Source organism: Miscanthus floridulus, chromosome 11, assembly GCF_019320115.1.
Source record: "Miscanthus floridulus cultivar M001 chromosome 11, ASM1932011v1, whole genome shotgun sequence".
NCBI lineage: Eukaryota > Viridiplantae > Streptophyta > Magnoliopsida > Poales > Poaceae > Miscanthus > Miscanthus floridulus.
In genome coordinates this window covers 74,611,682-74,628,771 of record NC_089590.1, presented here as the reverse complement: position 1 = coordinate 74,628,771, position 17,090 = coordinate 74,611,682, and the positions used below count along the sequence as shown (strand labels likewise).

Below are 17,090 nucleotides of genomic sequence, written 5' to 3'. Positions count from 1 at the left end.
CTCGTTTCTACAAAATTCCTGTGTTTTCCAATCCTCTGTTTTACACCTCTATTCCTTTCCCATTCCTGTGTTTTCTCTCGTTCCTGTGTTTTGCATCCCTCCGTTCCAAACAGGCCCTGAAGGGGGATAGAACAGTGGCAAAGGAGATGCGTTATATACATATTTTATATATATATATATATATATATATATATATATATATATATATATATATATATATATATATATATAGAGAGAGAGAGAGAGAGAGAGAGAGAGAGAGAGAGAGAGAGCAAAAACGCGGAATGCAGTCGTGTACTATAATCACAGGGTATAGCGGGAAAAGTAGGCACTGGCGATCGATAAATATCACCCGTTGCCCACCTTCACGCACTCGAGTGCGCCAAAGGGGAAAAGGCGTTGTGCCCATCTTTCTTTTTATATACCTATATTATATTTCTTTCAATAGCGTTACCATCTTGTGCAATGCATCCGGCTCGATCGGAATTGTCTTCTTTTTTAAGACACCATGGCGACTTTACTAATTTACAAATTCTCTAGAACACGCCGAGATTTATTTTTAAGAAAAAATACGTATATTAGTAGCTATACAATTAGAGATGGCAACGAGTACAAACCTGCTGAATTTTATCAACTCAAGTCGCATGTCTGCAAACAAAAAAATTGTCCACTAAAAATCCATGACTGATTCAATTTTAAGCCTAGACTCACGCCCACTCCAGTCATGGGTACCCAATGGGTTGTCAGTGCCGTTGCAGTAGGCACACCACATTAGCACTAATCAGCTGATACATATTTACAATTGTCACATAGTCATGTATGCACACTGCATAGTGTGGTTAATAACATAGACGAGAAATCATATTTCACCAATCATACTAGTTTATATATTAATTGCATATATATATCAACTAGTCGGGGTCTCAACCTCTCGAATGTGGTGTGAGTGTGACGCGCAAGCTTGAGCGAAAATATGCAATTTAGATGCGTATTGCTGTCATTGTAGTGTGGCCGGTTAGGAAAGGAGGAAGGAGTGAGCTAGGCTTGGGTTTGGAATGGGCAAACCGCCTTATATACGCATTAATGGATCGGTCTAGTTGAAAAATTAGAGCATTTTGGACTGATATGAGCTACTCTGTCATGATAGACCAAGTTGAAGAAACACATGGGTTTACAGGTTTGGATACCACACCTTTAAACCCACACTCACAAAACCTTTGGATCTGTCTTTTTGTCCAGAAACAAACCCACGGTAGAGAAATTGACATATACCCTTGGTTCTAATAATATGTTAAAAACCTTCAGTTTTCGGGTAGCGTTGCCATCTCTCTCTATATATACGATGATGCAAATTTCAACGGAGAGGACATGAAAGCCACTGGGTCTAGGGTTTCCGCCGACCAGCCTTAATTTTCAGATAAAATTGATGAGCCGTGACGGTACGAAGCGGGAGGTGACAATGCCAGAAGACGGTCCGGGAGGTCGGCGGACAACAAGGGTATCGTATCGGTAAGAAAAACGTGACAAATTTTCTTTATCGTTGTCATTGCTTTCATGCTTCCGTATCTCAGAGGAAAAATGCAGAAAATGATAAGGCAACTCGCTTTCGGGACCACCTGTTGTTGCTGTCTAGACGCGATCAAGCTCTGCCAGCATGAAGCTGGCACGGCTATTAGTCTCCACATGTAATAGAGAGTCTACAACTGAAGGTAACGATGCAGTGTGTGAATGTGTCATATCCATCCTTTTTTTTTAGGATACAGCGCAGTGACACTGTCCCAAAACAATATGGTAGATGTCTCTAGGTAAACGCTAGTCAAGGCAAATGCAAGGTCTGGCAGGCTACATGCCGGTGTACACAAATATGGTCTACTTGCCTGCGTCTCCAAGTGCAAGAACCTGTAAAGGTTTTCTGAAGATGATAGTCCGTACTACGTATCGCACCACATTATGTGACCTTTTGGGAGACGAATACTGAAGGAAATTTCAAACCCGCTGCTGGCCGATGATTGGCCATCCGTGGGTTGCTGATGGGCGCGAATGGGCAGGCGGCAAGGGTCGGAGTTCAGACATGGCGCATGGGAGCGCTCAGGTCAAGCTCACAAGTCACAACTTGCTTGATGCCGCCTCCTTTCCCTAGTGCTCTCTGTTCCTGCACCTTCCTTCTCGCTGTAGCATTGCTTCTTGTCATCTGTCTATCAGCAACCAACTACGAACTTTACCTCTCCTTTCTATCATCAAAACCTCAGAGTCAGAGGTACACCAACACCAAGAGGTCGGCATCAGAATTCAGAGGTCGGATGTCGTATCATGTCATGCGTGTTGAACTGTTGACACTGCAATATTTTCTTTGTGCTGGGTACGCACTTACATTCAGTTCAACAATTTTCTTATAGCCAGATTCATTATTGACGTACACTTGAAACGGGCCTATTTTTGTAAGGTTGGTCGCAGAGTAATAATGGATATAAATATGGCTGCATGCCAGCTTTCAGTAAAGGTTCAGAAGCAGTACAATTATGCCCTAAACAAAAAGAACAAATTGCGGATTTCTAAATCGCAAGCAGTGCTGGAAAATCTTGCGGCGTAGTGGGTGCTACGTTCAAGAAGAAGAAGGGGAAAAAAATAGCACACCACACATTGCAAATCTTTTTCCCCCAGGACAAACAGAACCGCCTTGCCAGTGTTCCCCGGATCCTGCAGTTCATTCGCCCAGCATATAGGACCACTGCTAGATCATGGTCAGTAGTGATAAAGTACGCATACGGTTCTAGAACCATACCGTGGGACCCAGCCCAATGGGCCAGTTGGCCAGTTGGCCAGGACAGATGCGAGACTGTAGCTGCGGAAACACTGTAGCACCAGAATTAGTACACCTCGGAAGCTGAAGCTGAGCCGAACCAGATTAAAAGCATGGACCTGGGAGGCTGTTAACTCCGGATCGATCTTTTTGCGCGAAGCGAGGATAAAAGCGTAAACGAGTTAATTAGCATGCGTGGTTCGTTCAACGTGTAGAGTGGATCTTAGCCGTCATCCCGGGTCGGGGCGTTACAATGTGTGCCGGGCCTAGGGTGTTACAAATGGTATTCAGAGTCAACTCTCGCGGTTTCACGGATATATAGCTCGAGAGCTCGGACAGGTTGTGCATGGCTCTGCAAGAGCATGGCACTTGGACCAAGGAGCTGAGAATATGGACGTGGGCCAAGAGAGTCGATCTTGAGCATTTGTTCCATATGGGTAAGCTGGTTCGATAGTCGACGAGGACGTCGAGTCCTTTAAGGGTAGGTGGATGTGAGACCCAGCCTATTGGGGCAAGCTGGGCCGGACCTAATCTTGGTATTGTAGCATTGAGTACTGTAGCTGCGGAGTTTAGCACGTACCGTGCATTCTGAGTTCGCCGAACCAGCTTAAATAGACAGGCCAAAGACGTGTATTAACCTTCAGTTAACCGTCTTACATGAAGCAAGGACGAAAACGCAAGCGGATTACTACGTAGGTGGGGCCCACCCCTCGATAGAGTGGGCCTGTGCCATGTACCGGACATAGGGTGTTACACACACCATGGTCCCCCACAGATAGCTTACATATTGGGTACAATCAAATGCAACTGCTTCACCAAAATACCTTTGAATTGAGGTCATGCGTGACCTCATTTCATTACCGATTCTCCTTTAATAATCCATGTTGCCCCAAGCTCGGATACGCCAGGGTTTGGGACCTGAATCCATCAATCGCATGGAGGCTCGATCAGTTAACAAATCGTTTGTGGGACGTGCTTGGTTGTACGGCGCTGGCGGAATAATAACAATTGTTTCCCAAGCGTATGATTGGGGGGTGGTAGCCTGGTAGGGCTGGAAACTGAAATGGGCAAGCAGGGTTGTTGAAATGTACTCCTAGAAAGTTGTACAGCAAAGGATGGATGTACTGTACGTGCAAAATAACTCCGTGACACGGAGATTTTTTTTTTAATTTTAACCTTTTTTGAAAATTAATTTTAAATCTAACATTGTCTGATTTTTTTAAACTAATATTTTTTACCGCGTCTATTGTCCTAGCGTGGCCAAATGTCTGTGCGCGGTAGAGGGTTGATGTGGCGGCGACCGGAATCACGATCGTTGACGTGGCAGGGCTCTGTCGCGCCACGGTGCATGGCGCGGCAAGACCAAATAAATATCGCGAGCGAACCCGCCCACCCGCACGCATGCCTGCCCGCCCGCCATCCAGCCAGCCGCACGTGCCCCGCCGCCGCGCAGCGCCCGCCCACTCCCCAAACAGCGCCGCCGGCCACGCCACGAACGCCGGCGCGTCAAGGCCGCCGGCTTTTAAGGTAACTCTCTCTCGATTTCATGTTATTTTGATTATTATTGATTTAGGATAATTAGTGATTTAGGATAGTTATGGTTTTATGATTGTTATTGATTTATGATAGTTAGTGATTTAGGATAGTTAGGTTAGTTAATTTGTTTGTGATTTACGTAGGTAGTATTTAGGTTTGAGGTTGTGTGTTCTAGTATAGTTAGGATTTTGGGTTTAGGGATTGATTAGGTATTTATTATTTAGTTTATAGTTAGTTATTTAGTTAGGGATTTTGGGTATAGATACTAGTTTACAAATATCGGTACTTACTAGTGCGTGATACATCGATTTTGATGACTTCATGAAGTTTCGTCAAATGCTTATATTCCTAGTGAAGTTATTTATGTTACTAGTGCGTGATATATCTGTTAATGTTACTTTGAATATATACATGTGCTTTCATATTGTGTTCGTATTGCATAAAAAGTTGTTCAAATTTTGCAATGCTACATAATGTTAATTTGAATTTTGTTAATTTGAATACTCTAACGTTTTGTTTATCAATTTGTAACAGGATGACCCCTCCCACGCAGCACCAGTTGTACCATATTCTTGAGGTGGAGTACGACGACCAGCACCGAGCACACATCTTGAGTGACAACAACGCAGTGGTGGCCTTGCCTACTTTGAGGTCCCACACGCGCACCAGGGCGTACCAGTGGGACGAACGTTACGCGCCGTACATACGGCGTGCCGGCTTCCTTGAGCTTGTCCGTGTTGTCAACCACTGTCTTCCGCTCCTTGATCCAGCACTACTTACTGCAGCTGTAGATAAGTGCGAGTGCATTCTTTGTACGTAAACTTTCTTGTAATAAATTTGAGACAACTAACAGTCGTTCTATTCTTATAACAGGTGGAGGCCTGAGACCCACACGTTCCACCTACCATGTGACGAGATGACCTTGACCATGCAGGACGTGAAGACTATTTTTAGCCTTCGGTTGGGGGGACTTTCAGTGACAGGGATAGTTAACAACGATCACTGTAGGGAGCTGGTGGCTCAGTTTACTAACTTTCTTCCACCGAACGATGAGGCTTTCAAGAAAAATAAGTGAGAAATTCAAGCCTATTTAATACTTGCATTGCTTTCCTGCAGCCATCGGGTCTCATTTTCTTTGGTCAATTTTAGGAAAAGTTCTGGTATTTCGTCGTCCTGGATCACAGAGCGCTTTGATTGCTTAGACCCACAGGCTGAGAAGGCTCTAATCGACAGGTTCGCTCGAGTGTGGCTCTGGCACTTTCTTGGTGCTTTTCTCTTCCCAGATGCCTCTAGCAACACCATCAGCTAGATCTTCCTTGACATACTACGCCAGCCGTGGGAGAGCATAGCGGCGTACAGCTGGGGCAGCACAGTCCTGGTATAGACGTATTGACAGCTATGTGTTGCCTGCCATCGCACCTCAGGGTATGTGAACCTTGGGGGTTGCTCGTACCTACTCCAGGTTTGATGTTGGGAACGATGGTCCGTTGGGAGACCTCTTAATACTGGTTTACCGATAAGTATTTCGGTTCATTATATTCTTCGATATGGTTACATATGATGAGTTTATTAATGCCTAATTTATTATTGTGTTCAATGCAGCAATGAAACTGTCGGGGACCTAATATCGGGGTACCCCGTAAGGTGGAACTAATAAACATCGAATGTTGACGCTTCTGGTCAGACAAGGACGCTACTACGCTTCTTGCCCGAACGACGGAAGATTGGTTCCGCCTCGCCCGACCCCCAAGGGCTAGCTCCGCCTCGCCCGACCCCCGAGGGCTGGCTCCGCCTCGTCCGACCCTCGAGGGCTGACTCCGCCTCACCCGACATCCAAGGACAAGCTCTGCCTCGCCTGATGGCTGAGGGCTAGCTCTGCCTCGCCCAACGTCCAAGGGCCAGCTCTGCCTCGCCCGACGACTGAGGGCTGGCTCTGCCTTACCCAATGACTGCACCCTGCTCCTTCATGCTGACAAGCACAGGGTACGACGAGACATTCGAGTCAACCGCCATACCGAGGACCATTGCCCTGCACGCCTGCGGAAAGGTGCCGTCAGGATACGATGGGACGGATGCTTTATGCCCTTTCCGACCTAACAATGCTCAAATAGTGTTGTAGGCGCCGACTTTTGTCCCACAGTGTTGTAGGCACCGTCATCAGCCCTCTCGCGCCTCGGTGAACAAGGACTCCCTCTTTATCGACTCCTGAAAAAAGCCGACCGCTTTGAGTGGACAGCCGAGGCCTAGGAGGCGCTTGACATGGTCAAGCTACTTCTAACAAAACCCCCGGTCCTAGTTCCTCCAAGCGACGGAGAATCCCTCCTGTTGTACATAGCGGCCACCACTCAAGTGGTCAGCGCCGCCCTGGTGGTAGAGCGGGAAGAAGAGGGGCATGCCCTCAAGGTGCAGCGCCCGGTGTACTTCATCAGCGAGGTACTATCCAACTCCAAAACCCGCTACTCCCAAATCCAGAAACTACTATACGCCGTGCTCATCACCAAGAGGAAGCTATGCCATTACTTCGAGTCACACCCTGTGACTATTGTAACATCATTCCCCCTCGGCGAGGTCGTCCATAGCCAGGACGCCACGGGAAGAACCACAAAGTGGGCACTCGAGCTGATGGATCAAGGCATCGCGTATGCCCCTCGAACGGTGATCAAGTCCCAGGTGCCGGCTGACTTCATCGCGGAATGGACCGAGGTCCAGATACCACCTGCGGTCATCGATCAAGAGTGATGGACGATGTACTTCGATGGGTCGCTGATGAAGAAGGGCGCCGGCGTGGGGCTGGTCTCCGTATCACCCCTCGGGGTCCGCATGAGGTACATGGTTCAGCTCCATTTTCCCTCATCAAATAATGTGGCCGAATACGAGGCACTCGTCAATGGCCTACGCATCGCCATCGAGCTGGGCATCCGACGCCTCGACATTTAGGGTGATTCTTAGCTGGTCGTTAACCAAGTCATGAAGGAGTCCAGCTGCCACGACGCCAAGATGATTGTGTACTGCCAAGAAGTCCGACGGCCGGAGGACAAGTTTGACGGCCTCGAACTTAATCACGTCTCGAGGCGCCTCAATGAGGCAGCCGACGCACTCGCAAAGGCGACGTCTAGTCGAGAACCAGTGCCAATGGGCGTCTTCGCCAGCGATCAACACAAACCCTCGGTGCGCTACGAAGGGTCGAAACGGGCCAAAGATGGCCCATCTGATCTGGCCCCGAGGGCTGAACCGTCGACTGCTCCATCTGACCCCAAGGTCATGGAGCTTGAAGAGGATCCAGCTGGAGAGCCTGACCCTCTGGACGACTGGATAATGCCCTACTTCAACTACCTCCTCCGTGACACACTGCCGACAGACAAGACGGAAGCTTGATGGCTCGCACGTCGTGCCAAGTCTTTCGTTCTTTTAGAGGGCGAACTCTACAGATGGAGCCACACTAGGATCCTATAGCTCTGCATCCCCGGCAAACAGGGAAGACTTTTGCTGAGCGACATCCATGGTGGGGTCTGCGGTCACCATGCCACGCCGAGGACCTTGGTTGGAAACGCATTCTGACAGGACTTCTACTGGCCCACTGCAGTAGCCAATGCCGAGCGAATCGTACGCACCTGCGAAGGGTGTTAGTACTACGTTCGGTAGACTCACCTTCCGACCCAGGCACTCTAGACGATCCCTATTGCATGGCCCTTCACGGTCTAGGGGCTCGACCTAGTTGGGCCAATCAAAAAGGCACCCAGGGGCTTCACCCACCTGCTTGTCACCATAGACAAGTTTACGAAATGGATCGAAGCTCGACCGATCTCCACGATCAAATCCGAGCAAGTTGTGTTGTTCTTCCTCGACATCATCCATCGCTTTGGAGTACCAAACTCCATCATCACAGACAATGGCATGCAGTTCACTGGTAGGAAATTTATTCGATTCTACGATGAACAACACATCTGGATTGATTGGGCGGCCATCGCGCACCCTCGGACGAACGGATAGGTCAAGCGCGCAAATGGCATGCTCCTATAGGGCCTTAAGCCTAGGATCTTCAACAGGTTGAACAAGTTTGGCGCGCGCTAGGTCGCTAAGCTCCCGGTGGTGCTCTGGAGCCTAAGGACAACTCCCAGCCGGGCCACCGGCTACACACCTTTCTTCATGGTCTATGGTTTCGAGGCCGTTCTCCCAACGGACCTCGACTATGGAGCGCTAAGAATCAGAGCATACGATGAACCGGGAGCCAAGGCATCCCACCAAGATGCCATGGACCAACTAGACGAAGCCCGCGACATCACCCTCCTCCGTTTGGCCAAGTACCAGTAGGCGTTGCGATGGTACCACAGTCGTTGGCCGCGGGACTGAGCCTTCAACGTCGGGGACCTTGTCCTCCACCTCGTGCAGAGCAACAAGGACCGCCACAAGCTCTCCCCACCCCGAGAGGGGCCATACGTCGTCACGAAAGTACTTCGCCCAGGCACCTACAAGTTAAAAACTATCAACGGCGAGGTCTTCACCAATGCCTGGAACATTGAGCAGCTACGTCGTTTTTACCCTTAAATAAACACATACTTTTTCTTATTAGTTTTTGTCTTTACAAATCCTCGGTCTTTAGTGACATCCGACCCCTGCAAATTGTGAGGGGTCGGACCTCACTCGGGGGCTGATACAAGTACGTTTATCTTACAAACACTTCATGTGTTACCTTTGCAAACATTCTCTAAGTTTTCCACTCTTCCCGTAACAAGTCCTAAGGGCTAGGATTTCAAGAACAATTTCTGAGTACAACTGGTAGGAATGCGGGAAACCCACGCCCCAGCGGCTATGACCTCCTTGCTCACCAGCATGATCGGAACTTTTTCACCCACACTCCTAGCCTTTACAACCTGAGCCATGAGAAGGGTCGAAGGGCACCAAAACCTCTTCTACAAAGGGAGGAAGCTGAAAAGACTGTTTTCCATAATAAAAGATGAAAATTTGTTCATTGTTCATTCTTTGCACAAATTCACCACTTACAAAGTGACTTCATCACAAAAAGGACTAATGTACTCTTAAATTCAAAGTACTGTTCACTCGGGGGGCTCCCCCACAAACTTATTCTATTACAGTCTTTGCCTAGCTTTACTACGAGTACTACATCGGTGACGTCCTACCGCTCCGCGGGATCCTCGAAGGCGCCGTCATCTGCAACGTCGAGCACCACGCTCTCCAACGGGCCTCCTGGGTCGATCAGGCGGCCCAAGCAAAACAACGAATGATCGACCGCTGAAAGATAAGCACCCCTATTTACTTACTTTGAGTGTTAATTTCTTTACCGAGCCTCCGACCCAAGCAACAGCAAAGGCACAGACATTGCTCGGGGGCTGCAGAGGGTGTCTATTTGTTTAGACACCCTCTTCGCCTGACCCCTCCTTATGTTTAAAACCAGAAGTGCGGTGTGTGGGTATAAAACTTTGAATACAACTGGACGAACTGCCAGAGCCTACACCTCGGCGGCTATGGTGTTTTTGTTCACCAGCATAAATCGAACTCACAGTTCCCCGCACTGCAAGCCTCGGCTCTCGCCTTCCCGAGAAGGGTTTGGAGGGGTCACCCTGCAGAACCTCCTTTGAGGAGAAGCCGTCAGGTCGACTAAATCAATCGAGCGGCTCGAATCGCCGCTGAGAGACAGGAAACCAAAAATAGCGATGCTTATGCAGGTTACGCCGACCTCACCGCAAACATCGGGCCGAACCCCGCATGGACATGTCTGGTACGAGCTCCCCATCACTCATATCACCAAGGTAACGTTACCAAACCCCACTTTCATTTCAATTAAGTGATACACTAAAACCATACATCCAAGCGTTGCATATGCAAATCCCTGCATCTCAATGCTTCGTGTAGCGTCATGAAGCGGCAGCCACCTCATTCAATATGAGCGGCGACCGACCGAGGTTCAAAGGTCGGCCCACGAAGGGCTCAAGGCCACCTCGCGTCAAACAGAGCTAGGGGAGGAAAACAGAGACGAGCCCCAGCGGCCTTGCCCGACCCCGCTCAGAAGCAGACAGGGACATCTCGACCTTTCTCGTTCGATTCTAACCCCGAGCCAGTCGAGGAGAGGCCAACGGGCCACCTAAGCCCAATGAACGGCTCGGGCATCTGTCGTGAGGCAGGTTAAGAAGTAGTGGAATGCCACATAAGGGCTCTGCCGACCCCATTAGCGAATGATGGATCCGGATTCCACATAAACATACCCATTAGCGAGCTCATTGAGCACGACACTCGAGCCATCGAGGCAAGTGTCATCAACTCAGCCTCTCCGATTGCGGAAACTGAGGACGGGGTAACGCGCAAAAACACGGCCGACCCCTATCGGACCCTAAAGGGCTCAGGGGCTCAAGCCGGTCGATCCAAGATCAAGAGACCGAGGTTTGAAGGCTGACCCACAAAGGGTCCAGGGCCGCCCCGTGTCGAACAAGAGCCAGGGGAGAAAACGCAGATGAGCCTCAGTGGCCTTTGCCTAACCCGCATTGAGGCGGATAGGGTCATCTCAACCTTCTAGTTCAATCTAGCCCCTAGTCGGGCCCATAGAATCCCCATTGAGGGGGAATCATTTAGAAGGCGGGCCAAGGAGCAACGGAATGCCACCCGAGGGCTTTGTCGACCCTATCGCAAAGCAAACGAGGTCGGATTCCGTCCGAACATTCCCATTAGCGAGCTCATAAAGTACGCCACTCGAGCCATCGAGGCAAGTGACGTCGCCTTAACCCCTCTAGTTGCAAAAAAACGCTGATGGGGCGACAGTCACAAAATGAGCCAGCCCTTGACTGAATCCCCACCACACGTGGGGGCTTAGGGAAGGCCGGACCTACAATAAGACCAAACGTACAGTCACGCAGCGATCGACAAAATCCTAAGTAAGAGGTACGTATGAATACAAACATAAGTTCGCTACCCTTGCCCTGATCTCCAGTAACATTCAACCCTAGCGACCGCAAAGGGTCGGATCTCACTTGGGGGCTGATAAAGGTACGAGTACCTCCTTTCTTTTTTCAAAATAGTCATTACATCAGACCTTCTCCTCACGTCGAGACTGGCGGCAAGGTTCAGGGGAACAAATTGCTAAGACTGCAAAAGCCCATGCCTAGACGGCTACGGTAATTATGCTCACCAGCACAATCAAAATTTCCTCTAAGCACCTCGAGCCCTACGGTCTTAACAAACGGAAGGGTCGATCGTGTAAATCTTTTCTCATCGCAAAAAGGGAAGAAGGTAAGATCAAACAAACAAAACAAAATTGTGAAACAAAGCCACGAATCCGTTTTCAGACACAAAAGAACCAACACTTGTTCACATATTATGGATAAATGTTTATCAAACTGATTCAACTAACTACTTCCGTGGAGGGAGAACTGATTCTTTCAGCCTGTTCGCCCGGTTCCACGCAAGGGGAGTCACCGCCCTCTCCATCTCGTCCAGCTAGCATCTTCATAGACAGGCACAAAGCCTTGGCTCATTACCTCCAAGTTGATCTCCCGATCATAATGAGAATGGGCAATGGCGAAGGCCTAGGTGATCCCGGCGTGAAAGGCGTCCTCCACAAGTTGGCCCACCCATGCCGTGATACCCGCGGCACGAGCCGTGAGTGAGCTGGTTCCCTCTGGCTGCGCCACCCTTAGGGTGTCGATGACCACCCCGACAGCGGCTTGTAGAAGGTCATGCTTGTCACTCTCAGTCTGAAGGATCCCTCGCACTTCGGCGAGCTCCTTGCCTAGCCCGGTCGAGACGCTCTCGGCGTCCAACCTTTGGCTCACTGTGGTTCCAAGATCCGCCCGGAGGGAGTTGACCACCTGTCGCACCTCGTCGCTCTCTCGAACAGCCTAGTCACGCTCTTCGCAGGCCATGCCATGCTCTAAGCGAAGTCTTTCTTTGGTTCGACGTAGCTTGTCCCGCTCCTGGTGCAACCGGGCGATCACCTCGGTGTCCTGGTCCGCCCTCTGCTGTAGGGCCGTGGACCTATCCTCGGCCTTCTGCCTGAGATCCCGCTCCGTCTCTAGCTTAGCCAGGACTCGATGGCCCGTACATTGGCCGTGGCATCCTTGTGGGGCTGCTCATCCCGCTCCTTTTGGATCCTGGCGGCCGCCTCCTCATCCAGCTTCATCCTCGCCGACAAGTCCTCGAACATCCCATGGATTCCTCCACGTCCTGATGCGCCTCAGCCTCACGTTGTTGGGTGGTAGCAAGCTGTGCGCCCACATCTCCTCACATCTCCTCCCATTCTGCCTTTTGCTCATAGAGGAACTGAGACTTGTTCCGGCTACGAGAAACGATACACTGAAAAGAAGACCGGTATCAAAAATACGAAAACACAAAAATGCGTGAAGAAAGAAGAAAACGAGGGAGAAGATCAAGCGGATACCTGGCTAGTAGGAACAAGGATTGCACGCAGGGCACCACTGGCCTAGCTCAAGGCATCTATCACAGCCGAGAACCCGATGTCAAGATTTTCCCGCTACAAGCTCTCGGCAGCATCGTCAAGCGAGAAAAGAGTCGATGTTGGGTCCTCGGCGGCCATCCACTAGAGCGGTGGCTCCCTCCGCGTAGGAGAGCAGCTGCCCCCTGACAATAGGGCTAGGGGCGACCTCCTATGGGTCCTCTCCACCACCGCCATGACACCTAGAGACCCTCTGGCCGTGTCCTCCTCCATCCGGCCTGCCTCAGGCACCACAGCCTAGGCCACTGGTGGTGCGGATTGCGACGCCCCCTCAAACACCACCACAGCTACGTCCGACTACGCCTGGCTTGTCGAGGTTGGGGACCCTCTGGCCATGTCCTCCTCCGCCTGGCCCACGTCGACCGCCGTCGCTTGGGCCACCGGAGGCACGGATTGCGCCGCCCCTTCAGACACCACCATGGCTGCGTCTAGCTGCTCCTAGCTTGGCGCGGTCGTGGCCACCCCCACTGGCGACACTGGACCCCCGGTTGGTGGTGCCGCACCCGCCACGGAAGACGTCGCCCGCTCGGCAACCACCGAGGGCGCATGCGCCACCACGGGCGCCACCGGATCGGCCAACGAGGCCGCAGCATCAGCGCCGCTCCTGCCCAAAACAGGGGCAACATCAGGCAGCGCCGTCCATCCCGCCTAAAGGGCAAGGCTTTTCTTGGGCGCTAGCCCTAGAGAGTGGCCCCGTCGCAAGAATCTGCAAGAGGAAAAAGGCATAAGGTCGAAATAGAAAAATAAAAAGGGGGAAAATGGGAGAGTCAGTGGCCTATTCTGACGCCTTTGGGCGGCGGGAACATTTTGGGGACGAACCCCTAGACCCTCACCCTGAGACATCTAGGCAGGACCGCTTCGAGCCTGCCCCCTGCTCCTGGGCCGGGGGGGGCTCATCTCCCTCATCTCCGAGGGCGCGGCAACGGAGCCACCCCTCTTCGTCGATGCCTCAGATATGGCGATGGACCCGCTCGCCGCCGTCAGCTCATGGGGCACGGCAGCAGAGCCACCCCCCTCCATCAGCACCATGGGGGCAGCAGGCGACGCGTCTTCCCCCATCCACCGATCCTCCGGTGGCACCCCGGTTGGGGCGACAGATTCTCTGGCTCCCACCGGCCCCGAGGACTCGCTTCCCTCCGTGTGGAAGGGGAGGGGTCCCTGCATGGGTCGGTGGGCGACTGTCAGCATACCTTTGTCCTCTAGGATGTCCCAATCCATGCCAGCGGCTACCTCGTCGTCATCATCGTCGTCATCATCATTATCAGTCTCCTCTCCTTAATCATGAGCTGCTCCTTCTTCTAGAGCTCCCTCGTCCTTTTGTCCTAGGTGGCCGTGATACGATTCGTGGCCACCAAGATCTGGTCCTTCGACAGTGGAGTCAGGCTATCCATGAGGACAAGACTCCTCAGCTAGTCCTGCAATCCCGAGGTCAGCGTCAAAAGGTCAGAAGTTTAAGTAAAGAAAAAAACACAGGAAAGGAGAACTTACGAAATCGATGAATCCCGGTTCCGGCCACATCAGAGGATGTCCCAGCACCAGATACACAAAGTCAAGGACAACGCCATCGATGTCCTTCGAAAGCTCCATCGCCTCCTTGATCTGCTACGCCACTTTGGTGGGAGGGAGCGCTCCGTTGGCGAGCGTCGTCCCTTGAAGTGACGCCCCAGGCGCCATCAGGTACAAGGGGAGCGCGTGGCTCATCAGCGGCGCTACCATCCGCATGTGGTAGGCACCGATGATCCCCAACCCCTTCACACCCCTGTCCTTCAGAATTTGGAGGGTGGCGAGGTGGTCCTTGATCCTCTTCTTATCTTTGTTCGGAACACCCCATCTCCATGACCCTGGAGCCTGTTCGAGGAGGCACTCGGTGTACACCAGCAAAGGGGCGGTCACATCGTTCTTGATGTAGAACCACTGCGAGTGCCTCCCCTTGTTGGAGCTCAACAAGCACATCAATGGGTAGTCAGACGCCTGGGTGTTGCGCAGATGAATGCTGGCACAACCTATCGGCGTGCTCAGCTCCTGCTTCCCAACCCACTTCTTCGACAGATTGACGGCGAAGAAGTGTTGCCACAGATCGAAGTGAGGACTAATCCCCAGGAACCCCTCGCATAGGGCGATGAGCCGATGAACACCGCAATATGCTAGATCCCATTGGGATTAAGATGCTGCAACTCCACCTGGTAGTAATCCAACAGCCCCCAAAGAAACATATGGGCAGGGACGATGAATCCCCGCTCATGGAAGAGAGCAAAGGACACAACATACCCCTCGGGCGACGATGGCTCGTCCTCATCCCCGGGAAGCAGCCACTCCACAAAGGAGGACAACGGGCGAAGGAGGCCACAGTGGATGAGGCCCTCCAGGCACTAAGAGGTAATGTTGGATCTGCACCACGGCTCCATTAAAACGGTGGCTACGATGCGGATGCGAGCTCGACGGTAGCTACGATGCGGATGCAAGCTCGACGGCGGCGGCAGTACTGGTACGGGAGGCTTTGGCGATTGGCAGCGGAGGTTGGCGATGCAAAGGCAAAGAGGCAGAGTATGGAACCCTAGGGGCGAACCCCGTGGTTTTATAGGGGCGACGGATGCGAGAAGCGCAACCATCCGCCTCGATCTCTGAGCCCGCCACGACATGCCGCCACATCACGTCGCGGGATACGCGCCCGCGATCTCTATCCTTTCCCACAAAAATCTCCCCGGACGGTTTGCCTCCCCGAACGGATTGGACTCTCCCCCTGCGGAGGGGATACGGGCCAGAAAATCTCTTCGCTGGCCCAGGTGGGCCTAGAAAGCCCAAGGGTCGGCCCGACGGTCTCGATGGCCATCCCAACGAGGGACGGGCCCACGGGCGACTAAGACCCAAGTACGCGAACATCAGTAGGGTCTCGGTCTATTGTCGAGCCCCAACCAGGCTGACCCTGGACGAAATCCCCGCGGACGGGGTACCAGGGTCCCCATAAAAACATCTAGTTGACAAAAACCGAGTCTCGTAGCCTTACCTACGAAGGGTCCGAAATTTCCCCCGGGCGATTCTATCCGAATCACCCGGGGGCTCGAGGGCTACACCCTCTGGCAAATCAAAATACCCCCTGGGCGATTCTATCCGAATCACCCGGGGGCTCAGGGGCTACACCCGACGGGTGCACTCGCGTGCACCCTCTAGCAAATCAAAATACCCCCCCGGGTGATTCTATCTGAATCACTCGGGGGCTCAGGGGCTACTATCGGGGACCTAATACCGGGGTACCCCGTAAGGTGGAACTAATAACCATCGAACGTTGACACTTCCGGTCAGACAAGGACGCTACTACGCTTCTTGCCCGAATGACGGAAGATTGGTTTCACCTCGCCCGACCCCTAAGGGCTGGCTTCGCCTCGCCCAACCCCCAAGGGTTGGCTCCGCCTCGTTCGACCCCTGAGGGCTGGCTCCACCTCGCTTGGTGTCCGGGGACAGGCTCTGCCTCGCCCGACGTCTGTGGACAGGCTCCACCTCGCTCGATGGCTAAGGGCTGGCTCCGCCTCACCCGACGTCCGAGGGCCGGCTCCGCCTCACCCAACGACTGAGGGCTGGCTCTACCTTACCCAATGACTGCACCCTGCTCCTTCATGCTAACAAGCACAGGGTATGATAGGACATTCGAGTCAACCACCATATCGAGGACCATGCCCTGCACGCCTGCGGGAAGGTGCCGTCAGGATACGATGGTGATGTAGACTAGGCCCGATCTTCTGAAAGGTATGATAGCATCGATTGGTGGAGACTCGATGTTCATGATCTAGGCTTTGAACCAAGATTGATTCGAACCCCCGCAACCGTTACACCACTGCTCCATTGGTTATCAACCACGCGAACGCGATTGACCTTGCCGAGAAGGCTTTCCTACAAGCGAATCGAGAACACAAGCAAGAACGGGATGAACACAATCTGAAATTGCAAATAAATATGAGGCTTATGAAATCAAGAAGGAGTTCAAGTCTTTATTCAAAAGGACTAATAGCCACAGGTGAACAAGATCAAGAACTAGGGCTCTAGTTCATAGCAAGCGGCCTTGGCGGCGACAGTTGCAGTAAAATGATGTCTGTTTCACGAGGAAATCAAGAACTAAACAAAACCCAAACCCTAAGGAGAGCGATGGCTAGTATTTATAGAGTCTTGGGCATCACCCCCCCTGGACGCGCCCCCTAATGGGCCCAAACATGATACACGGTCCAACGGACCAAAAGACGGTGTCGCAGCACCCTGGTAGATTCTGGACACTGACTTATTTGGATGATTCCTATTGATTCC

General features: G+C 51.9%; 1 protein-coding gene across 1 annotated transcript; it reads left to right on the top strand.

The window, feature by feature from the left end:
• Nucleotides 1-7,303: 7,303 nt before the first annotated feature.
• On the top strand, nucleotides 7,304-7,711 carry LOC136492217 (uncharacterized). The gene has a single exon (XM_066488310.1). The coding sequence runs from the start codon at nucleotides 7,304-7,306 to the stop codon at nucleotides 7,709-7,711; it is 408 nt and encodes a 135-aa protein (XP_066344407.1).
• Nucleotides 7,712-17,090: the final 9,379 nt, after the last annotated feature.

What these genes read in the sequence shown, in the direction of transcription:
- LOC136492217 (XM_066488310.1), top strand. Translation starts at nt 7,304, where the DNA reads ATGAAGGAGTCCAGCTGCCACGACGCCAAGATGATTGTGTACTGCCAA.